The 25,729-nt window shown below is 40.6% G+C and overlaps 2 protein-coding genes across 3 annotated transcripts in view; one reads left to right on the forward strand and one right to left on the reverse strand.

Moving 5' to 3' along the window:
- Nucleotides 1-1,254: 1,254 nt before the first annotated feature.
- KCTD10 (potassium channel tetramerization domain containing 10) lies at nucleotides 1,255-18,746 on the reverse strand. 2 transcript variants are annotated; one of them, XM_089684088.1, is made up of 7 exons: nucleotides 18,643-18,746; nucleotides 15,493-15,706; nucleotides 12,315-12,484; nucleotides 11,258-11,344; nucleotides 5,449-5,501; nucleotides 4,421-4,616; nucleotides 1,255-2,230 (listed from the first exon to the last, which is right to left on the reverse strand). In XM_089684088.1, the coding sequence occupies exons 1-7, from the start codon at nucleotides 18,643-18,645 to the stop codon at nucleotides 2,012-2,014; spliced, it is 942 nt and encodes a 313-aa protein (XP_089540214.1). In that variant the 5' UTR covers nucleotides 18,646-18,746; the 3' UTR covers nucleotides 1,255-2,011. The 2 variants fall into 2 exon arrangements, with proteins under 2 accessions (XP_089540214.1, XP_089540213.1); XM_089684087.1 differs by having other exon boundaries at nucleotides 11,258-11,347.
- Nucleotides 18,747-19,050: 304 nt separating this feature from the next.
- UBE3B (ubiquitin protein ligase E3B) overlaps nucleotides 19,051-25,729 on the forward strand; it is a 58,291-nt gene continuing 51,612 nt past the window's right edge. The window contains exons 1-4 of the mRNA XM_089684089.1: nucleotides 19,051-19,143; nucleotides 22,253-22,375; nucleotides 22,471-22,640; nucleotides 25,044-25,164. Of these exons, the coding sequence (XP_089540215.1) occupies nucleotides 22,480-22,640; nucleotides 25,044-25,164 (282 nt within the window). The 5' untranslated portion in view covers nucleotides 19,051-19,143; nucleotides 22,253-22,375; nucleotides 22,471-22,479. The remainder of the gene's footprint in view (nucleotides 19,144-22,252; nucleotides 22,376-22,470; nucleotides 22,641-25,043; nucleotides 25,165-25,729) is intronic.

Here is a 25,729-nt window from a genome sequence, read left to right on the forward strand (position 1 = left end):
TACTATCTTTAAAATGATCTTTTAGACAGTTTTCTATCCATTTACAAACTGATTTTTTCAAGCCTATAGACTTTACCTTACACATTAGCCATGTGTGGGGAACTGTGAAACGCTTTTGCAAAATCCAAGTATATTATATTCACAGCCACTCTTTTATTTAAGGTTTTGTTTACCTCCTCATAAAAACAAATCAGATTTTTTTTACAAATTCTGTCTTTCACAAATCCATGCCGTCTGTTATGCTCCTTTGTAAACACAGAGCTGAAGAAGGTATTTAATAAATTTTCCTTTCTCTTTGTCCTCAGTCACCTACTTCAGATTACTTTGTAAAGGACCTACATGTTCAGACCTGACCTTTTTACTATTAATATATTTGACATTTTTGGGGGGGTTTGTTCTACTTTCTTTTGCAATCAGCTGTTCATTTTGAATTTTTTGCATTCTTGATTTCCTTCTTACATATTCTGTTATGTTTTGTAACATTTAAACATTCATAGCAATTGTTTTTTTTTTTTTTAAATAAAATGACTTGTCAAAAATTATCCCTTAATTTTTATGGTACCCCATATTCATTCACATGGGGGAAGGCTGGGATCCGGGGCCCCCCCCCAGACCCTCACAACCACTGTCCAGGGTTGTGGGTAAGAGACCCTTGGTCCCCATCAACATGGGACAAGGTGCTTTGGTAAAGGGAGGGAGAAGCCCTCTTGCCCCAAAGCACTTCCCCTTATGTTGAGGGCATGTGGCCTGGTATTGTTTGGGGGGGGGGGGGGGGGGGCCCTAACTTGTTCTCCCCCCTTTCCTGACCTGCCAGGCTGCATTTTTGGATAAGGGTCTGGTATGGATTTTGGGGGGACCCCACGCCATTTTTTAAAAGAATGTTGGTGTGATGTTCCCCTTAAATTCCAAACCAGACCCAAAGGATGTGTCCTCCTGGATTGACACTGCTTCTCCTCATCCGCATATCTGTAGCGGCTGGGCGGGAAGTGATTTAAAAAAAAAAAAACAAACAGTCTCAAAGGAACTCTTCAAAGAACAATGGTAGCTTTTTGGCACATTTGAAGTGTAATACTTCATAAATATTCCCCACCTGAGATTTATGAATTCCACCCCCTTTTCAACAGAATAATTTGGTCAAAAACATTGTCTCCCCACAAGTTGCATATGAGGTATTATTTAGGAACTAGCTTTCCCTCCTGTTTGCAGGAATACCAATTCATATAAAAGCATCAAAGTATGCAAACTAATTCAAGATTAAAACAGAGTCTGTAGTTAAGTTTATTAAGACACGGGGCAATATAAATTATTTAATACACAAAGAACCAAGGCTACGTAAAAACAAAGGAAAATATACACAGAAATTTAATATTGACATAGAAAGAAAGTCAAATACTTAAAGGTGCATCGCTTCTGTGGTTGATTTGGATACATCCCAAAATGATAGTTCTAGAGCCACAAAAAGGGTCATAGTTGACTTAAAAGTCAAAATGTTAAAAGTAATAAAGGCATCGGTGTACTGTACATGTGTTAAAGTCAGAGCTGAAAAGTAATGCAGCAAGAACAGCTGAATACAAACTGACTAATAAGGGAAACCTCCACAGAGCTAAGCACAATATTGGTTTGCTATACAGTATACAGATAACATGTACTGTACCAATGAACATCAAGCAATGCTTTAAGACAACATAACAAGTCCATTTGAATAAGGTTCTCGCTTTATTCCAATACCTGTAATAACCTACGTTGCCTCTTTATTTGCAGATTTACAACTTCGTAACTAGCACTAACTTAGAACTGAGGAAATCCCCACACAAGCAAACATTCAAAATGAATTGTCCCTTCAATGTGATTTGTATAAATCACCATAAAGTGTAACAGTTTTGGCTGGTCTTAAACTTCCATGCAGGTGACCACCTCAGACCTTCTTTTCCCACATGGGTTTGGGTTTAAAAAAAAAGCAGACATCTCTTGTGGACGGAAAAGAATGCAATGAACATGGACAAGACAAGTCCTACTGATGGAGATGCGCTCTGTCATCTGGTCTTTTGATGTGGATACGCCTAACTCTCTCAATGCGATCCCGTTCATCATCATCATCTAGGTGATGGGAACGGCCTGCTGCTCCTCCCGTGGCCTCCAACAGAGCATTATCTGGTCCCCGTCCATCTTGTGCTTCATACAGCAGAATGTTAAGAGTCTCTTCATAGATCCTTGCCTCTGGAAACTCCACCTGAACAATACCACATAATAACTTATTTGCATCCTTGAAAACTACAATACATTAAAATGCACTACACAGGAAGCCATTCACAAACATTTTTAGAAAATTTAAAAAGCATCAGATTTTTTTTTTATTCTTTAACCACTTGACCTCCGGAAAATATGACCCCCTTCCTGACCAGGCCATCTTTTGCTATGCGGCACTACGCTACTTTAACCACTTGCCAACTGCGATATAGCCGAATGATGGCTACAGCGCGGTTGGCCAGTCATACGGCGTCCTCCCAGAATGCGCCCTCCCAGCGATGTCCGTGATCGCTGTGTCCTACGGACACAGCTGATCACGTGATGTGGTAAAAGGCCAATCACAGCGCCCTTTTACCACGTGATCATCCATGTCCAATGACACAGCAGATCACCGGTAAATGCAGTTGCCGGTTATCGGCTACACTTTCCTCACGCTGTCACTGCGTGAGGAAAGTACTGCTGATGACCGGAAATTGTCACCCACCAGTGCCACCCACCAGTGCTGTTCAGCACTGCTGCCCATCAGTGTCGCCCATCCGTGCCGCCTCATCAACGCACATCAGTGAAGGAGAAAAATGACCAGTTTTCAGCACAAAAAAATAAAACACCTTGCGGCGATTGAATACCACCAAAAGAAAGTTCTATTTGTGTGAAAAAAATTATAAAAATTTCATAAGGGTGAAATGTTGCATGACCGCGCAATTATTATTCAAAATGCGACAGCGCTGAAAGCTAAAAATTGGCCTGGGCAGGAAGGGAGTATAAGTGCCCGGTAGGCAAGTGGTTAAACAGACTATTGCATGGTTATGCAATGCTGTACCCAAATGAAATTGATATTTTTTTTTTCACACAAATAGAACTTTCGTTTGGTAGTATTTGATGTATGTAAACAAAAACAGACCAAATATGTAAAAAAAAAACCTGATATAGTCTATTTTCTGTTATAAAACATACATACAATAAACAAAATCCAATTTTTTCATAAATTGAGGCCAAAATGTATTCTGCTATATGTCTTTCTTAAAAAAAAATCCCAATAGGTGTATATTTAGTCTGTAGGAAAACTGTCCACAAAATATGGGATATATATGTAAAAATTGATCAGTTTTGATGTACTGACAGGTGATCTAATTTCTTGAGGCCATTTAAATGTCAGGACAGTACTGTTACCCCTTTTTGGAAAGTAGAGGTATTTAGTAAGAGGCATGGCGAGTTTTTTAAGGTTGCAATTTTATCACATTTTTTGGAAAATGAAGGAATTAAATGTTTAAATGTTTATTTTTTTTTACTTTTACTTTCCATCACTAGCGCTGTACAGTGTCATATGACTGGTGTGGCGGTGATCAAGGACACTGACTAGTGACAGCATGTAAAAAAAAGAAAATTAATTAAAAAAAAATAAATAAAATTTTTGTATTCAATATTTAAATTGTTTTTTTTAACAGACTATTCTTTTTAATACTTTCATCAGAGTATTTCAATGTTACCATAGTAACACTGAATTATTCTAGGGGTGATCAGTGTTTTTTTTCCCACTTTGATTGCTGGTACAATGAAGATCATCGCACCAGCAATGCTTTGAACTGTCATGAATGGGTTCAATTCATGACTACTCGGAATACTAGTGATTTGTGACTGGCTACAGCTAAACACATGGTACAGAGTGCTGCGATTGGCCCAGGTACCATGTGATAGCTGGGGGCCAGTCACAGCTCACTAGTAATGGAAGCAAAGCGGTTATGAATTACAATGTTTTATAAAAGCTTTGTTGACGTTATGATCATGCAGGTGGGCAAGCAGCAAGCAAAATGAGGGGTACGTTGCTTTGCCTGTACCCGCTGCCCGCCCGTATTAAAAGTAGGGTGGGCGGTTTGCAAGTGGTTAAAAGAAGTGCTGTAAGTGGTTTGTCTGAACTCCTATTTGGTACTTTATTCATCCTGGAGAGGCACACAAAAAAATGCCACAATTATTGCCTATACTGCCTACTGACATACAACTTAAAAATAAATTTGCGCTGATAACATCTATTGATTCTACATGTCTTGTTCTCTTAGATTTGATTGAACTTGTAACTCTGTCCACAGAAATGTATTTCTCTGATATTGTTCATCCTGCCTCAACTATGTAGTGTCTTTTTTTAACTTTTGAATGAAAAATTATTTAGCCACTATACCTTGGTTTGCTTCTTCTCTGTAGCATATACAATGGATGTGCAGCAGACCTCTGCGATTTTTCGACCTTGACCATAGAATGACCAGCAGCAGATTTCATCACCAATTACATCTTTGATAAATAAAACTCTCCCATTAAATCGTAAAGACAACTTATCAAACAGCTCAATGTTCTTCAGCATGTTGTCATCGGAATTGCTGAAAAAATACATAATTCAGGATTAATCATACTGAAGGAAAAAAAAAATTCAAATAATTGGTTTGATGATAATTAGTTAGAAAATCTACAGCAGAGAGCTGGTTGATATAGAAATTTAACAGAGATGCCTTAAAACACATTTTTGGAAATAGGACTTTATAAAACTGTGGCCATGCCTCCCAACTGATTTGATACTAACTGAATTAGTTGGTCAGCTTTGTCCCCTGAGTACTAGTATTGGTAAAACAAATGGAAATTGGACAGCAGAAAGTGTATGGTCAGCTTCATACTTTCATCCCATAAAACAAAGCAGTATCAGTCATAATGGAACAATTTCTTTTCTGTAGACTGACAATTTTGAACAAACAGCAGCGTAGTTGTAAGTGCCTGGGCCAAAGGCCACAATGCCAGGCAAAGCCCTGACACATACATATCTTATTTGTCACACACAGTTGAAAAATGACTAAGAATAAGATTAAGTAATCATTAATAGTCATAGTGAAGTGTATAAAGGAAACCTATTATGTAACATTCACAGGAAGACCGAACACCTTATCAAAGATCCCATATTTTGGCAGCCATCCTAATGAAGCATGCATTCTCTGACAGACTGGTGTTACTGTAAACTTAATCAAATGCTGGCATTATACAATTACCGCCATCAATGCAATAGGCAGCTTGAACCTCTTTTTACTCATGTTAGGCCCCTCATTTTGTTGAGATGACCCTGATGCCCAGAACAGTCAGAAGGTTATAACCATTAGTATATTAAAGATTACCCTTATTTTAAACCGTTTTTAAGAACCCATACTGTGAGGTGACCAACCATACCTGGTATACGAATACTTGTTATTGCTTCTGTTGTACAGCAACTTGACTGCTGGCTGTGGGAAGTAAAACAAAAAACAGTTACTGGCTTTATCTTTTAATTATTTTACAACCCTAAAATTATTATGAAACAAATTCAAATGTTATGCAAACTTATTGAACAATCTTATTTAGGAATAAGGGAAAAGGGAGCAATGTATGATCTGAGAAAAAAAAGTTGAGTTTTACTTTGGACTTGCATTTATCTAACATTATTGTGATCGAACCTAAAGCATTGTTGTTGATCATGATACACCCAACCTTGGGGTGTGTTGTTGAAGACCTCTTCGGCTGTGGATTCTTGCCATTTAAACTTATCAGGCAGTACACCAATTGGTGCTTTCTTGGACACTTGCCAAGGTGAGCTGCCTACATTTATTTCACTTTTTATGATCACCCACCGATATTCTAAGGCCCCTATCACATGGGCGTTCTGTTTGTTCAGTATTCATCTGTCTGTTGCAAACTGATGGGCAAACTGATAAAAACATAAAAAAAAACAGAATGTAAATGGAATATATACACTGATGAAAACTGAATCTGTGTTTTCTTAGCAAAAATGTGACTGAACGGATGACACCCTTGTGAAAGGGGCCTTTAACCCCTTGACGCAGTAGTAACACAAATATGCGGCCTCACAGAACTGAGTTTTTTTTCCGTGGGGCCACATATTTGCGTACCTGTCTTTGTGCTGGGAGGAAGCTGCACAGCGTGCTCCCAGAGAGCCCCTTGTCCTGTTCTAACGATCGGGACAATTCCAGGTCACATGATCGCTGTAATAGCATCTGATTGGCTTCAGTCACTGTACAGCCTGGCCCCCTTGTTTTTCTCTCTCTCTATGAATGGAGGAGAGAGATACATTGTATCTGTCTAACTCCTAGCATAGAGGGGGGAAAAAAGGTTTTATTTTTAACAAAAAGTTAAAAATAAATATTAAAAAATAAAAGAAAAAAATAAAGAAAAAATACCTAGATCAAGGTCTGATCTAGTTCAGTGCCAGGGTAAGTGTTTGGGTCGAGGTCATGGTCAAAGGTCAAGGTCAGGATTTAAAAAAATTTGGTGTCCATGTATTTTAGATAAAAAACAAAAAACTAAATGTGCACTATTGTTTCAGGGCTGTACCATGGGTACAAACAACAAATAACGCACATAGATACAGTGGGGCAAAAAAGTATTTAGTCAGCCACCAATTGTGCAAGTTCTCCCACTTAAAAAGATGAGAGAGGCCTGTAATTGGCATCATAGGTAGACCTCAACTATGAGAGACAAAATGAGAAAAAAAATCCAGACAATCACATTGGCTGATTTGGAAAGAATTTATTTGCAAATTATGGTGGAAAATAAGTATTTGGTCACCTACAAACATGCAAGATTTCTGGCTCTCACAGACCTGTACCTTCTTCTTTAAGAGGCTCCTCTGTCCTGCACTCATTACCTGTATCAATGGCACCTGTTTGAGGTTGTGGACAGGTGTCTTTTATACTGTTAACAAGTTCAAACAGTCACACTCCAAACTCCACTATGGTGAAGACCAAAGAGCTGTCGAAGGACACCAGAAACAAAATTGTAGACCTGCACCAGGCTGGGAAGACTGAATCTGCAATAGGTAAGCAGCTTGGTGTGAACAAATCAACTGTGGGAGCAATAATTAGAAAATGGAAGACATACAAGACCACTGATAATCTCCCTCGATCTGGGGTTCCACGCAAGATCTCACCCCGTGGGGTAAAAATGATCACAAGAACGGTGAGCAAAAATCCCAGGACCACACGGGGGGACCTAGTGAATGACCTGCAGAGAGCTGGGACCAACGTAACAAAGGCTACCATCAGTAACACACTACGCCGCCAGGGACTCAGATCCTGCAGTGCCAGACGTGTCCCCCTGCTTAAGCCAGTACATGTCCGGGCCCGTCTGAAGTTTGCTAGAGAGCATTTGGATGATCCAGAAGAGGATTGGGAGAATGTCATATGGTCAGATGAAACCAAAATAGAACTGTTTGGTAGAAACACAACTCGTCATGTTTGGAGGAGAGAGAATGCTGAGTTGCATCCAAAGAACACCATACCTACTGTGAAGCATGGAGGTGGCAACATCATGCTTTGGGGCTGTTTCTCCGCAAAGGGACCAGGACGACTGATCCATGTACAGGACAGAATGAATGGGGCCATGTATCGTGAGATTTTGAGTGCAAACCAACTTCCATCAGCAAGGGCATTGAAGATGAAACGTAGCTGGGTCTTCCAACATGACAATAATCCCAAACATACCGCCCGGGCAACGAAGGAGTGGCTTCGTAAGAAGCATTTCAAGGTCCTGGAGTGGCCTAGCCAGTCTACAGATCTCAACCCCATAGAAAACCTTTGGAGGGAGTTGAAAGTCTGTGTTGCCCAGCGACAGCCCCAAAACATCACTGCTCTAGAGGAGATCTGCATGGAGGAATGGGCCAACATACCAGCAACAGTGTGTGCCAACCTTGTGAAGAATTACAGGAAATGTTTGACCTCTGTCATTGCCAACAAAGGATATATAACAAAGTATTGAGATGAACTTTTGATATTGACCAAATACTTATTTTCCACCATAATTTGCAAATAAATTCTTTCCAAATCAGCCAATGTGATTGTCTGGATTTGTTTCCCCTCATTTTGTCTCTCATAGTTGAGGTCTACCTATGATGCCAATTACAGGCCTCTCTCATCTTTTTAAGTGGGAGAACTTGGTGGCTGACTAAATACTTTTTTGCCCCACTGTATAGTATCACTGCGATCATCAAGAGCTGGAAATGTTATTTTGGGTTGCTCTTTGGTGGTAGGTTATGGTAGTAACAAGAAACACACAGCTAAATTTAAAAAAAAAAAAAGTTTTTTTTTTACTATTTTGGCCCAGTTTTCCTTTGATAAAAAAAAAAAAATCAGGAGAGATCCATTACAATTTACCACCAAATGAAAGCTCAATTTGTTCTGAAAAAAACAAAGGTATAATTCACCTGGATGTACAAAGTAGTTGTGATGATATGTACGGTTTTACTAACACATGTCATTGTTGCAAAATTGTTCTTAGACATTTAGATCTGTTTTACCCTTAGGCGTGAAGGGGTTAAACATACAGCCTTTATTTTGTTTTTCAGTAAAAATATTAAAATGCAGCATGTCTACATTTTATTACAGCTCACTGCAGCATGAACAGGACACTGAGGACAATTGTTTTCTGTTTGTTCTAGCAATGATTGGCATTCTTCCACACTTCCTAAAGGAAATCTCACATAAAAGGGTAGGCAGGGAGCAGATGCAGCTCTACAGATCAGAAGAAACTCCCAGAAGACTCTTTAATTACTTAAGTTTGCCTGTTAGGATTAGTTGATAATTTAGCACCCACCATAGCAATTAGGACACTGTTTAACTTACTATTTGTGAATGCCTAAAAACTCATTATTCTGGCACCTACAGTACAAGCTTGGAAAGCCTTAATCAATGCAGCCTTACCCTTTAATAAATCCACCTATGCCAACATAGGTGTATCTTCCAAGTCTGACAAAGTATTTGGCTGCTGAACAAATTCTACTACTACATGTTGTGAATACAGAAGGATAATAATTGTATAGATTTTCTCTCACTTCCTGTTTCTCTGTGACAAGAATTTAATGGAAATTTCTACAATGAGACAGATAGAGGGGAGAAAAAAAAAAAACATTTCCAGAGGTTTTAAAATTCCCTGCACTATGCCTTTAATAAAGATATACTTTAAAGTCGATCGCAGGCAGGTGATGGGTAGATTGTGTCCCCTGCTGATCCCCAGACTGCTTCTTCCACATATGCAGAGTGGTGTTGCAAAAGGAACAACTTGTATGCTGAACCAATGACAAGCAGAAGGGGAACCTGGACAAGAGGGACGGCATTTACTGAAACCGATCCCATGTAGTTCCCCCCGCAGCAGCTGAAAGACAGATTCTCCTCTCCCTCCCGCTGTCTTTCAGCTGCTGCATGAGTGAACTACAGGCTGTTGATCCAGTAAATGTTGCCCCTGTTTCTCCCCGTCTAGATTCTCCTTCCTTCTGCTGCCCTGGTCCCCACCCACACACTCATAGGACTGCTGGCTTCCCTCCACTTCATTCCACTGTGAAGTGCAGTCTGTGGTGTGCCATGGACTGAGGACACTACTGTAAGAATAGGACTGTGATATCTTCTTGAGATATAAGGGGGGCTGTGATGGAAAGGATCTGAGTCTTCACACAAACATGCGATTCAGACCTCTGCTGGAAGAAAATTTTACTGATCTGACCTCTGTATATTTTATTTCAATAGCCCTGGCCTAGACTACAGGTCAAGGTAAAATCTATTATAATAAAATATTTATCAGTGCTATTCAATGACATTGTGTATTGCAACATTTTATTCAGAGGTATTAGGACTGTGTCAAAGTGGTCTCCGTTCTTAGGCAGTTTTATGCCCCCTAGTTGGTTCTGCAGTGGGAGCAGAAGCAATATTAGTTGGCCCTCCTTTAAGGGTAACTTTAAATGTGGAGATATTAAATACCCTGTTGCTCCCACATAATTGGTGGCGATATGGTTTACCAATAGTGGGAGTTTAAAATCTCCTTTTTTGAATTGCAATATGAAATATATCATAAAATATAAAATGCAGCGTTAATAGTCAAATGAAAAGTACCAGTAAAAATAATAAATGATCAATAATTGCAAGCAAAATAAAGTCCTGTGATGGTGCTCCCTGCGTTCCCAGTGCATATGGTATAAATGTGCACTAACCTGAGGCGTATTAGAAATACGCGGTGTGTAAATATCCCCCTCTCTCTGGTCAGAATATGGACTGGAACTGGAGATAGTAAAGATGAAGCGCCCTCATGTGGTGAAGATGGATCCGGGGTGTCAGAGATCCCCTTTAAGGGATATGTGGGTAAGGAAACCTGGGTTACAGGTCGTTCCCCTCTCTGGAGCTGATAGGTGGATCACAGCAGGGCTCTGAAAGTTGAAAGCTGTTTTAAATCCACTATTAGTGTTCCAGTACACAGAAAATCAGCAGTGAGATGTCTAAATGATTACCACCCAATTGTTCAAAAACAATTCCAGTCCATATTCTGACTAGAGAGAGGGAGGATCTTCGGGATATTTACACACCGTGTATTTCTAATACGCCTCTGGTTAGTGCGCATTTATACCATATGCACTGGGAACGCAGGGAGCACCATCACAGGACTTTATTTTGCTTGCAATTATTGATCATTTATTATTTTTACTGGTACTTTTCATTTGACTATTAGCGCTGCATTTTATATTTTATGCTATTCTCACAAGGTTCTATGTGGTTTCCTTGAATGTTCAGCTGCTTGTTCACTGTAGCATTTTATTAATATGAAATATATGTCATCATTATGCATGAAGAAGAGTAAAATAAACCTAGGTGCAGCTCCCCACACAGCCACCCTTATACTTACCTGAGTCCCAACTCGATCCAGCGATGTGCACGAGAGCCTCAGCTGTCCCGGGACTCTCTCCTCATTGGCTCACGCATGTCTAACAAGAGGTATATGAATATAAGGTTGATAATATGAACCAAATAGAGGCTGTTCCTTTCAAAACAGCCACTGACCATACATAAGCATACTGAACTTGCTATATATTACATCAACAAAAACGTAGCAACAGTATTGTTACAAATGTACAACTAAACGTGCTGTACATTGAGAACAGAAATGTATTCTCTGGTTTCCTTTTTTATTTTACTCTCATGTGACAGTATACTCATTTTTTTCTTACCTTATTGGATGTGGCAATAAGCTTCTGCTCCTCTTTTGAAGATGTGATTACAGGAACTTTGCAAAAAGGTTCATACACATCTTTATTCTGCTGAAATAAAAACACAGTGAGTTATAAAAGAATATAATTCATCCTTCACAAGATTTTAGTGTTTTTGCATGCAGGCATTTCTGCTTTTCTCCCACAGGTATAACAGGGCCCAGGTGAATTTAAAATTAAAGCCCCCTGATATCAGTGTTAAAATGTGTAGGCTAACGAACGCTTTAGACTTGAAGATACTACATGCCACACATAAATAAACTGCACATGCACCATTACACAGTCCTAATATTGACCCAAGATCAGAACATATTATGCAATAGATAGACTGCCCTCCAACATTTTACAATTACTACTGATTTTTACTCTGCATAGTTCACTTTAGAGACCACAGCCCAAAATGAAGTTTTCCATTTGGGAAAAAATTCCAAAATTTTAAATTATATATTCATTTCCACATTGTATTTCAATTATCCATAGCCTACTCCTATTAATTTGAAGGATCTTAAGGTTTTTAAAACATACTTTGTGAAGATGCCCACACGTTTCTTTGAATTCTGCAACACGTATTCATTATGCCCTGTGAGCAGACACTTCTGTGGTACACATTTCAAAGAGCCTGCTTTCTCAACTACTTAGGTGCTGAGAGGAGTTTCAAGAGGCAGAATCAGCATAGGAATCACTGTTTGCAGGCAGCAAGGTACCATGGGATACCGAATTCTTAAAAAACTGAATGCAAACAGCACAGGAGAAGCTGCAAAGCATGCAGGGAATCCAGGATTTGTGGAATAAGGCCAGCACACAGACAGAACTCACAACACGAAAGTCTATTTTGAGTAACTTCACAAAGGAAACACCCTTCCCATAAACCATAACATTTTAAAACTTGACTATGAATGCAATTTCAGTTAAGCTGGCTAGAGAGGAATAGAATTTTCAATGAAAATTCAAGTGAAAAGTCTTAATCTTAAGTTTTGCTTCTTGCTACTCAGTGCTGAGATCTCTGCACACACTCTACCTGGAGAGATGCTTGACATTCATCTACCAGTCCCTGCACCAAGTAGTACTTTGCTTCTGCCAAGAGTTCCTCAATCTCTCTCCGACTCTCTGGAAGAGGAACAGCTCCATCACGCAGATAGTTTAATATGGTCCCAAAATGTTTGCCACACCGATCAATTAGAATCCAACCTGCAAAAAACACAACAAATATGTTGTTCAGCTCCTCCAATTACAAAAATGGAAATAAATAAACATTGGCTTTTCAATTCCCTTATAACATCATTACAAATAGTATATACAAGTATTCAAAAGGTATGACTTTTTATAATAGGAGTGGAAATGCTTGGGCACCACAAACATGTCTGTAGTATGACACCACATAGCTGTCCCCTACCCACTGCCTTACCAGCCTTAAAGTGCTACTAAATGTTCACTTTTTGCCCCTAAACTAAAAAAAGGTTATACTTACCTGCTCTGTGCAACGATATTGCACAGAGTGGCCCCTTATCCCCTCTTTTGGGGTTCCCTGCTAGCACTATCGACTCCTCCCCTCTTGAGTGTGCCCCCATAGCAAGTCATGTGTCATGCCTCCCACTCCCTCCTCACTAGATTTGACTGACAGCAGCAGGAACCAATGGCTCCCATTGTTCTTGGTCTGTCCTGTGAAAGCAGCGAGAGAGACCAGTGCTGTTGCAGATGGGCACAGTGTTAGATCAAGAGAGGATTCAAGTATTTGGGGAAGGGCAGAAACTTCAAGTCAAAGGGTTTTTTTACCTTACTGCAGGGAATGCATTAGGGTAAAAAACCTTTTGAGTTTAGAACCGCTTTAAAGCACGTTGTCCCCATTCAAGTAAACAGCTTATTCAAAGTAATACCAAAAAGGTATGACAGCACTGAAACAAATTACACTTCTGCACAGTCATTAGTTGCAACAACTCTGGAACGCAAATGGAAAACTTGGATTAAGCATCTTGCAGACAGGGCTCTTACTTGTCGTAGGATCTAGATCAGCAATGGGCAAACTACGGCCTGGCGGACCTTTTAATCCGGCCCGCAGAGCGTGATACTGTCAGGATGGCTGTCAGGATGTGTGTAGGCGGGGAAGCGTGACGAACGTGAGGGGAGCTAGGCTCCTCTCACAATCCGCCCTGAAGACCGGAACGGCGCGGGAACACGGCGAGAGGAACGCGCGGAGCAAAGGTAAGTGAATTGACACAGGGGGGACTTGGGGACTTAATATGGGGGATGAATTAATATGGGGGATGAATTACTCTATGGGGGATGAATTACTCTATGGGGGGTGAATTACTATATGGGGGGTGAATTACTATATGGGGGGTGAATTACTATATGGGGGATGAATTACTATATGGGGGATGAATTACTATATGGGGAATGAATTACTATGGGGAATGAATTACTATATGGAGGATGAATTACTATGGGGGATGAATTACTATATGGGGGATGAATTACTATAGGGGGGATGAATTACTATAGGGGGGATGAATTACTATAGGGGGGATGAATTACTATAGGGGGGATGAATTACTATATGGGGGATGAATTACTATGCTTACTATGGGGGAATATTACTATACTTACTATGGATGACACATACACATCATTCATCTACTCTTGGTCCGGCCCCCGGGTCCAATATATGAACCCATTGCGGCCCTCAAGTCAAAAAGTTTGCCCACCCCTGATCTAGATCATGGAGGGATGCGCAATTTATATCGCCTGACGCCCGGGACATGCAGTTCTGGGCGCCGGGATGGTAGTTATTTTGTACATTTAGCCCTGTTGCAAGTAAGCAGCAGGGTTTACTTGTCAAGTGGAAGCATTCGGACAGCTACGCTGCCGCCCGCCACACACCCCTGTAAAGTACAACCCCCCCACACTATGTATCTGGGGCCCCGCTTGCCCATTGGCTGGGTAGATAGGAAGGGAGAAGAGGACAGTATGGATTGAGGGGACCCCATGCCGTTTTTTTTTTTTTGTTTTTTTTTTAATGCTGACTTTTCTTTAGTTTACATTCTGCTGTCAGCGAGGAATCCCGCTGATGGCAGATGACTCATGGTTGTTAAGGACGTGGTGGGCGCGGACTCCTTAGCCAGCTATTCAGTGGTTGTTAAGGACGAAGGTGGGTGCGGATGTTATAATACTAAAAAAGTTTTCACTACTAAACTACATCATCACTTCAAGAAATAGTGTATGCAGTATTTTAGCTTTAATTAGTGATTTGCAAAAAAGTTTTTGAAAAACGTTATAAGCTATTTTACCACTGACCCAAAAGTGGTAGATTCCATTCCTCTTAGATTGTAAGCTCCAAGGAGCAGGGCCCTCCTAACCCTCTTGTATTGAACTGTATCATTGCTGTATTATCTCCCTTTATATTGTAAAGCACTGAGCAAACTGTTGGCACTATATAAATCCTGTCTAATAATAATCATTTTGTGAATTGAGCCTGTTTTCACTAAAAATATTTGTATCACATAGGGGACAAAGTCCTCTATGTGATATACACTGTGACAGGTTCTCTTTAATGAGATATCAGGGGTCTTTTAGACCCCTGATATCTCCCCTGCCATCTACTGAAGCCAATAGAGTGCAGACTGTGCTCCACTGCTTTAGATATTTTTATTTAAGCCAAATGGAAAACATGGAACATGAAAGACCAGTTCTTACAGGCTCGAAAATGCCTGAAATACACCTGAAAAAACACTTCATTTAAGCTTTTTCAGGCATTCCCATTGAAATCTATAGGGCCAAATGCCCACATCTGCCTCAAAATAGCTCATATAACTTTTGGAGCTTCAGACATCAAGCTACAGGAGCCTGTGCACTAACAGTCACCATTGTAATACCTGGGATTTTGGATGTTTAGCGTTTTGGAGCTTTAAGATACAAACTGCTCAGGTGTAAATAGAGCCTAAGATCTGTATATGCAATGAAAAAAACAATATATAAGATTGAAGTCAGCACTGGAAAATGACAGTTAGAACGCCAGTGTCTATGAATAACATCTGAACAAACTTTGTGTTTTTTTTTTGTTTTTTTTCAGAATGTTTGAAAAATGAAAAAAACAGTTTTCTGTTCATTACAAAATACCTGTATCACAACAATTCATTCACACAGCACTATGGAAAACATTGACAACAACAGCAAGGCAAATGTGATTTGTGCTTTTATACCTTCACTGTCTGTTAATACTTCCATTCTCCCACTGAACATCGCTTTCAGCATCGTGTCTTGCTTGGTGAGTGTCTGCATAGTGGTGTAGTAGAGTGCACCACCTACATTCAGCTTCACATACTTTGAACTTGTGCTGGCACATTTAAATGAGGTGGTCCTGGTTGTAGCTGCTGGTACCACAGTACTCACCACACTCTCTCCTGACATTTCTTCCTGCAAGCAAAAGGGACACAATTCATGTATATGAAAAGTGAATGCTAATGTTTTATATGGCATTTAGAATAGTCAAGAGTCTGTAATGAACTAGAAAGTGGTTTTAATTACCTTTATACCAGTGCACATAATGGAGGAACATTTTTGAACTGCTGGGGTGCATTTATATTTTGAACAGTAAGATGGCCCCCTCTTGGCAACGTCGACTTTGTCAGTACTAAATTTCAAGTTCAATAGATATTTTGATCTTAAAGTTATACAAATGATATCTTGAGGTGGTTAGGTAAGGTAAAGCGATATTAAAGGCTCCAATGGAGGGGATTGGGGGGGGGGGTTAGGTCTGGAGCACGTTACACCCAAATTAAGGGTGAAAAGTTAACTTACACTTTAAAGGTTTAGTTTACCTGCAGATAAAAACAAACGGATCCGTTTTGACTAAAGTTGGATAATGCCCTTACTATTAGGTGTAGATCATTTATGTTACTCCCCAAGCCTAGCTGAAAAGCTCCCAGAAATGTCATCATCCCATCCTGCCTTGTTGCTAGGACGTTGCTAAGACACTCCCAGCTGTTACTGCTCAACCCCATTATCACAGGAGCAAGTTTTCAAACCCCCACCCGTATTGTCCACTATCTCCTCTGTCACAGTATTGCTGAACTCACAGCTACTGGGACAAGGGGGAGAGAGAGAGCATGTGAGGGGGGTTTAATTGTCTGGGAGTGTCTTAGCAACATCCTAGCAACAAGGCAGGATGGGATGATGCCATTTTTGTGAGTTTTTCAGTCAGGCTTCATAAGGTATGCAAATGGTCTACACCTATAGCAACTATGGTCAAAGTTGCACAGTTGGTTTTTATCTTCAGATGTCCCTTATCTGCATAGACAGTTTTTTGGTAATTTACCACTTGCCCTCCAGAGGATTTACCCCCCTTCATGACCAGGCCATTTTTTGCGATACAGCACTGCATTACTTTAGCTGACAATTGTGCGGTCATGCAACGCTGTACATAAACAAAATTTTTCCTGCTAATAGAGCTTTCTTTTGGTGGCATTTGATCACCTCTGTGGTTTTTTATGTTTTGCGCTACAAACAAAAAAAAAATATATATATTTTTGACTTTTTGCTATAAAGCATATCCAGTAAAATAATTAAAAAAATCTAATTTCTTCATAAATTTAGGCCAAAATGTATTCTGCTACATGTCTTTGCTAAAACAATCCCAAATAAGTGTATATTAAATGGTTTACATGAAAGTTATAGCGTCTACAAATGGCAGTATATATACTGGAATTATATATATTATACATACACACTCGCATACATATACTAGTAATGGTGGCGATCAGCGACTTATAGTGGGACTGCGGCGGACATTCGGACACTGGGTGGGAATTGACTAACTGCCACTGACATCCCATTGACACTAATATAGTGATCAGTGCTAATAAAAAGCACTGACACTGTACTAATGACACTGGGAAGGAAGGGGCGATCAAAGGGTTAACTGTGTGCGGTTTTACATGATGTACTGTGTGTGCTTTACTAGAGAAACATGCTGCTATGTATTTCTCTGCTGTGCCAAGAAATACAAAGCAGCATGTCCATGCCGGCAAAAGCATGATGTCATGATGTCCCATGTCAACGTTGCCCGACGATTGCCGGGTGCTGGCAGGGAATCTCTGGCTGGGACCCAGCAGCGCAGCTAGGGTGTCACATGCACGCCCCCTACTCGGAAATACAAAATCACATATATATATACACATGGTTTTGCACAGCCCAGCTGCAGTACTTATACTATAGGGTGGCAAACAAGCGGTTAACTCTTTAACCCCTTGCCAACCGCGCTCCTGGCAGTTGTCCAGTTCTGGGAGGGCATGATGTGGTAAAAGGCCAATCACAGCGGCCTTTTACCACGTGATCAGCTGTGTCCAATGCCACAGCAGATCAAAAATGCAGTTGCCAGTTATCGGCTGCACTTTCCTCATGCTGTCACACCGTGAGGAAAGTACTGCCGATAACTGGCAATTGTCAGAGGACGGATCGACACGGCTAATCAGTGCCACCCACAAGTGCCCAGCAGTGCCACCTACCAGTGCCCAACAGTGCCATCAGTCAGTGCCGCCCATCAGTGCAACATCATCAGTGCCGCCTCATCAACACACATCAGTGAAGGAGAAAAATTACCTGTTTACAAAATTTTATAACAGAAACAAAGAAAAACTTTTTTTTAAAAATTTTTTTGCTCCTTTTTGTTTATAGCGCAAAAACACCCAGGGGCAATGAAATACCACCAAAAGAAAGCTCTATTTATGTGAAAAAAATTATAACAATGTCATATGGGTACAGTGTTGCATGAACGTGCAATTGTCATTCAAAGTGCGACAGCACTGAAAGCTGAAAATTGGCCTGGGCAGGAAGGGGGTACAAGTGCTCTGTAGGCAAGGGGTTAATGGAGATTTGGCTTAGGGAAAGGAAGGAGTAGGGGTGCCATGCACTGTACAATCTACCATGACTACGTAGTCCTTGGGCCTGCATGATTGGATACAAATGGGATGGATTGTTTAGGTGTTCTGGGAAATCTATGGAAGGTTGTATGGACACTGTCTAATGTATGGCCAGTATAAAGTGGATCTTCTTGGTACTTCCCTGAAATGCTGGAAGGATATGTCATTGGTGATTGCTTCTTCTCTTCCAGTCCTTTCCCTGTATTTACAATAGCTGCCCAGCAGGATATCAGTGCACGCAAGCACCATTGGACCACTATGTACCATCAGGCTGCTCATGACTATGGGCTGTATATCTCAGCTGCTCCAGCACCTCCCATGACTTACAGGAGGTTTACCTGGTGACCCCCGCTCCAGGGAAACACGCCGGCTGTCCTCCCAACAAGCCACCCCTGTCACCAGAAATACATCAATAAAAGGCTCTATACTTACCATCAACCCCGATAAACTTCCCCCAGGCCAAAAATCGGGAGCCACCCAGTCCAGCTCAGACGCTTCCGCCCGTCAATGACGCGCTTCCGCCACATTCATTCCCCCTCAGCCCCCGGGACTTGCAATGTTCCCTCTTCCTGCTTGGTATAATGGCATGACGACGAAACAAGGACACGCCGGCAGACACACCTAAACCAAATAAATAGAGTCCCATAGACATATCAGAGCCGTTGTTTAATCAGAGATATATCACTATTCACCCCAGCAATGTTAGTTATGAATAAAGTCACTTTGACTAGAAGCTGTGCCCACAACAATGATGGCTTCTACTTCGCTTCCTATTAGTGGAACGGGAGGCTATGCCAGTTCAGTTTTGTGTTCTCTGACGTATTTCCGCCCTCACTTTGTGCACTGACGAAAACAGTCCGATGAGAGGCAGCTGGAGTTGTTGTGTGCAGCCGGGAGTGGCTCTTGTTTTGGGAGATCTAGGACATTTCTAAGGTTAGACACCCCCTTCTGACCCTTAACCCCGGCCTTCCCAGAGCTCTTTATTCAGCCTCAGCTATACAGGGCAGGCCAGTCAGCTGTCATTAACCCCTACTCTCCTGCTGCTGTAGAGGAGTGGGGATTAGACAGGACAGGTGGTCTTCAATGATGTGAAAGTTGGGCTTTCATTACAGGGAAGTCATCACACACTTGCACTGTAGGACTGATGGCACTGGTTCCTAGACTGTACCAGACAAAGGCTTATAGAGTGCAGGGGACTGCTTGATTCTACATGAACAGGTGAGAACCTAGACCTGAGCTGACCACACCCAGTGCAAGGTGGATGTGTCTCTCTAGTAACAGCTTTATAGTATGAGGGCCTGCCTGATTGGTTACAAACGGAATGGGTTGTTTAGGTAGGCTCTGAGATTACACAGATTTGGGTCCATTATATCAGTTTGAGACTTTTCTGGGATCATTCAGAACCCATTGGCCGCTTTAAGCTGGTTTTGCATCCCTATGGACTTGTAAGGAGATGCAAAACCCATCTGAAGCAAACAAAGACCCAACAGGTAGGATTAAACCCTTAGTGTAACACATTGAGCACAATCAAATAAACATTCCCCAGTAAAATATTTGGTAAAATTCTTACCCCAGGACTTGCAGTTTACAACTTTAATTTGCTGCTGGCTCCTGATCTCTCAGAGCTGCTTCCCAGAACTTCCGGCCTTCATAGGAAAGCATTAACAGTGGACAGTGTATGCTCCAGCCAGCCCACAGGGAAGAAGGAACAGGGGAGCACCTTGCATTCCAGGATATGGGGCTATGTGTTTCTATTGATGCACACAGTGTAGGGAGACAATTCTAATTCCTACGTATTCCTTCTGTACTGAAATGTAATTGTACTGTCTCCCTTATATGGTAAAGCGCTGCGCAAACTGTTGGCACTGTATAAATCCTGTATAATAATGATAATACATGCAAGGGTGGCTCCGTAGAAAACTGAAAGAGAAAGGAGCCCCCCTGAGACAGGAAACCTAGGGCAGCTGTCATGACACCAAGTTAAAGGATAAGTTCACCTTTTTAGACAAAAAAAAAATAAATGCATTTTTTTTGCAGGTACAAAATGTGCATTTATTATTTTTCTCCAGAGGAGCCTGGAAAGCATTGCACCAGCGATCAGTAGATGCCATGCAGGTCTCCTGCAGACCTGTCAGAATATCAGCCATACGGGATGTACAAGCAAGCAGATATTATGACAGGAAGCCTCATTGAACTACCATGGCCCTCCACAGTTCATTGAAAACTACAAGCCCACAGCCTCTAAGGCTGTCGAGTCTTGTAGGTCATTAATTCATGGAAGTCCTTGAATTAATGATGTGGTCGTGGGGGCAGAGCACTTCCACGCTGGTATCAAATTTGACAGATAGTATGGGAAGAAGAATCCCAGTACTGTCAGAGGGAGGGCGGCGGCTGCAGCTATGGGAACATGTTACATGAAGAACCTGAAAATGGGTGGAACATGTAACATGTTCCCAAAGGTGGACTTATCCTTTAAACTGGAATGTGGGCAAAGATTAAAAGAAAAATCTGCATACTCAGTAAAGCAGGCCACGGATGAGGCCATTTTATTTCCTGCAGCCACGGATTGCAGGAAAGAAAATTGCTCAATTACCCCATCAACACAGTCAGTGTTGATGGTGGAATCCCTCCCGTGGAGCTATCATGTTCTCCCGGGGTGCAGGGAGAAGAGAACTCAATAATTGTTGCTATAATTGTGTATATTATATATATATATATATATATATATATATTTTCGCATGTAAAAATCCAACACGCTGATATTACCCAAGTCAGTTGATGAACCGACTGAGATTCTAACCATCTATGGCTGGTTTAAGTGGTTAAATCAGCTGCTGAAGATGATTAAAACAGAGGTTTTATCACTTTAATCAAAGCTGTTATCCACCATTTTTACTCGGACTTAAAGGATAAGTAACAAAAAGTAATCAGTGCACATTTTTTTGCTCTGCAGCGCTGTGGTAGCTCATTGAGAACTACAAGCCGACAGCTGCAAAAGGCTGTCGGGACTTGTAGTCCCAAACATAATACTTTCACAAATAATTTCACAAAGTACTGAACACGACACGACCAAGTTTTTTAAAATTTGTGACATCAAATGGGGGGGGGGAAGGTCCCCTGCTGGCTGCCAAAACAGGGGATGCGGGGCAGTCCTTTTGTAACGTGAATATGGGTGTTACATATTATAAAAGGTGAACTTATTCATTAAAGTGATTGTGAGCTCTTCGGAGCAGGGCCCTCCTAACCCTCTTGTGTTGAATTGTATGTGTCCCTTTGCATTGTAAAGCTCAGCACAAAATGTTAGCACAACATAATTCTTGTATAATAATATTAAAGTGCTTGTAAAGGCACTTGTAAATTATGTGGTAATTTTCTGGGCATTGTAACTCAATAGCGTAAATCTAGTTTGGTTAGTTCCAATATACTATACTTTTGCAGCTAGTTTTATTATTTTGCGATGTGGTTCTTTTAATGGCTTGCTTCAGAACATGCCATAGTATTTTAAGAGAACAGGAATTTCTTGATAGAACAGGAATTAATGGGTTCTTTACAGATTGCAAACACTCCAGGTTTTTAACCTAAGGGTAAAACAAATGTTAATGCTTAAGCAAAATTTTGCAACTTTGACATGTGTTAGAAAAAACTGTACATATCATCACAACTACTTTGTGCAGCCAGGTCAATTACCAAGGGAGAACTGGCCCAAAATAGTATAGAAAAAAACATTTTTTTTTTCAATTTAGCTGTACATTTCTTTCTACTACCATAACCTACCATGAAAGAACAACCCAAAATTAATTCTCCTGCTTCTGGCGATTGCAGCAATACCACATATGTGTATGTTAGTTGTTGTTAATAATAAAAGTAATATGAGTTTGTATATTCCTTTTTTATGTTTCTTTTGGGAAATCGCTGTTCTTTTTTTGTTTTCTATGCTGATGTAAGCTTATATTTTGTTTTGTATATATGTATGTATTTATTTTGTATATACTGTATGTTAATATGTTCATATTAGAGCTGTATGTTTGCAATTTTTTATTAGAACAAAAATTCCCAGTGGGGGCCAGGAGTCCAACACAACCTGACATATATTGGATGCTGAAGATACATTGGTGGATGTAGCTCTTCAGGAAAGCAAAGGTGGGAGTGACCATCTGCCAGACAGGTAAGTATTATTAATTTTTTAAAAAGAAGGCAACAGAGTTGCTTTAATCAGGTAATAACATTGTTTGACTAAATGTTATGGCTTTTTTTCCACAGTTATAAAAAATGTTTGGGGCATCACAGGCTACAAAGGCACAATTTCTAGACAAGGCAAGGCAGGCACGTGAAGAGAGGAAAGGCCTCAAAGAACGAGAGAAGGCTGCAATAAAAATCCAGGCTCTTATTAGACGTTTCCTGTGCAGATGTCGGCTGCAGAGAGAAATCAGGTACTTTTATTCTTTCTTTTGAAAAAAGCCCTATGGTTACTAATACTCTTGAGCTTAGCGGCATGGAAAAAACTAGTTAATTTGGACATCCCATCATATGAGATGACATATGAGGCTAGGGGGTGTCCAAAACATTGAGAAGAAGATGGTACAGGTGGATGGATTCATCAGACACGGTGGTAGAAAATCCATAGGGAAATAATGTTTTGTTTAGATGCAAACCCCTGTGCAAGTGGGGGCTCTGGGTGACCAACATTCCTGCCTACCTAGGGTATTTCTGGGATATGACATTGTTTTGTTTTTTTTTTGACACATGGATTGGGATGGACTTTGGTACACTCTGGAATGTTTTTGAATCTTTGTCTGTTTTTTTGGTATTGTTGTTTTTTTCTGTTCCGTTCTTTTATGATTCTTCTCTGCGTATATCAAGACTGAATATAAAGAAAAGCTATATGTGATGTTGGTAACAGTACTACAGTTGCAAGAAAAGGTATGTGAACCCCTTGGGATTACGTGGAGTTTTGCATGAATTGGGCATAAAATGTGCTGTGAACGTCATCTAAGTCACAACAATAGAAGAACACAGTCTGCTGAACATAATACTACAAAAACATTAGATGTTGCCATGGTTTAATTGCACATAACTTGTAAACATTCACAGTGCAGGGAGGAAAAAGTATGTGAACCTTTGGACTTAATAACTGGTTGACCCTCCTTTGGCACCAATAACCTCAACCAAACGTTTCCTGTAGTTGCAGATCAGACCTGCACATCGATCTGGAGTCATTTTGGACCACTCCTCTTCACAAAACTGTTTCAGTCTAGCAATATTCTTGGGATGTCTGGTGTGAATCTCTCTCTTAAGGTCATGCCACAGCATTTCAATCGGGTTGAGGTCAGAACTCTGAGTGGGCCACTCCAGAAGGCGTATTCTGTGCTGTTGCAGCCATTGTTTTGTTGAATTACTTGTATGTTTTGGGTCATTGTCCTGTTGCATCACCCATCCTCTGCGGAGCTTCAGTTGGCGGACAGATGGTCATACGGTTTCCTGCAAAATGTCTTGATAAACTCTGGAATTCATTTTCCAATCAATGACAACAATCCGTCCAGGCCCTGAGGCAGCAAAGCAGCCCCAAACCATGATGCTCCCTCCGCCATGTTTTACAGTGGGGATGAGGTTTTGATGTTGGTGTGCTGTGACTTTTTTTCTCCACAGATAGTGTTGTGTGTTCTTCCCAAACAACTCAATCTTGGTTTCATCTGTCCACAGTATATTTTGCCAGTAGTGCTGTGGAACATCCAGGTGCTCTTTTGCAAACTTCAAACGTGCTGCAATATTCTTTTTGGACAGCAATGGCTTCCTCCAAGGTGTCCTCCCATGTACTCCATTCTTGTTTAATGTTTTCCTTATTGTAGATGTGTCAACAAAAATGTTAGCATGTGCCAGAGATTTCTGTAGGTCTTTAGCTGACACTGTAGGATTCTTCTTTACCTCATGCAGCATTCTGTGCTGTTGCAGTCATTTTTACAGGACGACCACGCCTAGGGAGAGTAGCAACAGTGCTAAACTTTCTCCATTTGTAGACAGTCCTTCTTACCATGGACACATGAACATCAAGGCTTTTGGAGATACTTTTGTAACCCTTTCCAGCTTCATGCAAGTCAACAATTCTTGATCGTAGGTCTTCTGTGAGCTCTTTTCTGCGAGGCATGGTTCACATCAGACAGTGCTTCTTGAAACCAGTAAACCCAAAACAGGTGTGTGTTTTTTAAGGGCAGGACAGCTGTCAGCAACACATCCAATATCATCACACTGATTGGAGTCAAGGTTGGCTCACTCCTGGCTCCAATTAGCTCTGGGAGAAGTCATTAACTAGGGCCTCACATACTTTTTCTTCCCTGCACTGTGAATGTTTACATGTTATGTGCAATAAAACCATGGCAACATCTAATGTTTGTGTAGTATTATGTTCAGCAGACTGTGTTCTTCTATTGTTGTGACTTAGATGACGTTCAGAACACATTTTATGCCCAATTCATGCAAAACTCCACGTAATCCCAAGGGGTTCACATACTTTTTCTTGCAACTGTATGCTGCATTGTCTGAGATCCCTTGTACCCTTTTCCTTTTATATTTTGGGAGTGTGGTGGAGGCATAGTAAGAAACATATATGTTATGGCTGGTATTGAACTGTAATCCTGCTGTGCATTGTCTAATGTTTGTGTTGGAATATGCCACCTGTATATTGTTTTTTTTTTTTTTTTTGTAGCATTATTCATTACATATGGCAATAAAAACCATAACAAAAAAAAAGAAGCTCTAGGATAAGCCAGTGTGTAATATGGAGTGTATTATAACAACTATAAAATCTTTTGGTTCTGTTTGTTTTCTGCTGAGCACAGACAAGAAGTGGATGTCTTTTTAGAAGGCCCAGAAAATGGAACAGTCAAGACCAATGCTCTTTCTGTTTTTCGAATAGCTCGTAAACTGTTGATAATATTCCGATTACAGGAGGACAGAGTGGTAGGTTTTTTTTTTCTGCCTTGAAACATGTTTTCTGTGCGTGACGCTGTATATAAAGGAACTGAATGCAGAATTCTAAAAAAAAAACTCTGCTCAAATGATGTACTGTGTGTATATACAGGTGAAACTCGACAAATTTGAATATCGTGCAAAAGTTCATTTATTTCAGTAATGCAACTTAAAAGGTGAAACTAATATATGAGATAGACTCATTACATGCAAAGCAAGATAGTTCAAGCCGTGATTTGTCATAATTGTGATGATTATGGCTTACAGCTCATGAAAACCCCAAATCCACAATCTCAGAAAATTAGAATATTACATGCAATCAATAAAACAAGGATTGTACATAGAACAATATCGGACCTCTGAAAAGTATAAGCATGCATATGTACTCAGTACTTGGTTTGGGCCCCTTTTGCAGCAATTACTGCCTCAATGAAGCGTGGCATGGAAACTATCAGCCTGTGGTACTGCTGGGGTGTTATGGAAGACCAGGATGCTTCAAGAACGGCCTTCAGCTCTTCTGCATTGTTTGGTCTCATGTCTCTCATCTTTCTCTTGG

The sequence above is a fragment of the Staurois parvus genome, unplaced genomic scaffold, assembly GCF_062004578.1.
Source record: "Staurois parvus isolate SC_StPar_1 unplaced genomic scaffold, SC_StPar_1.0 ptg000336l, whole genome shotgun sequence".
Classification (NCBI taxonomy): Eukaryota; Metazoa; Chordata; class Amphibia; order Anura; family Ranidae; genus Staurois; species Staurois parvus.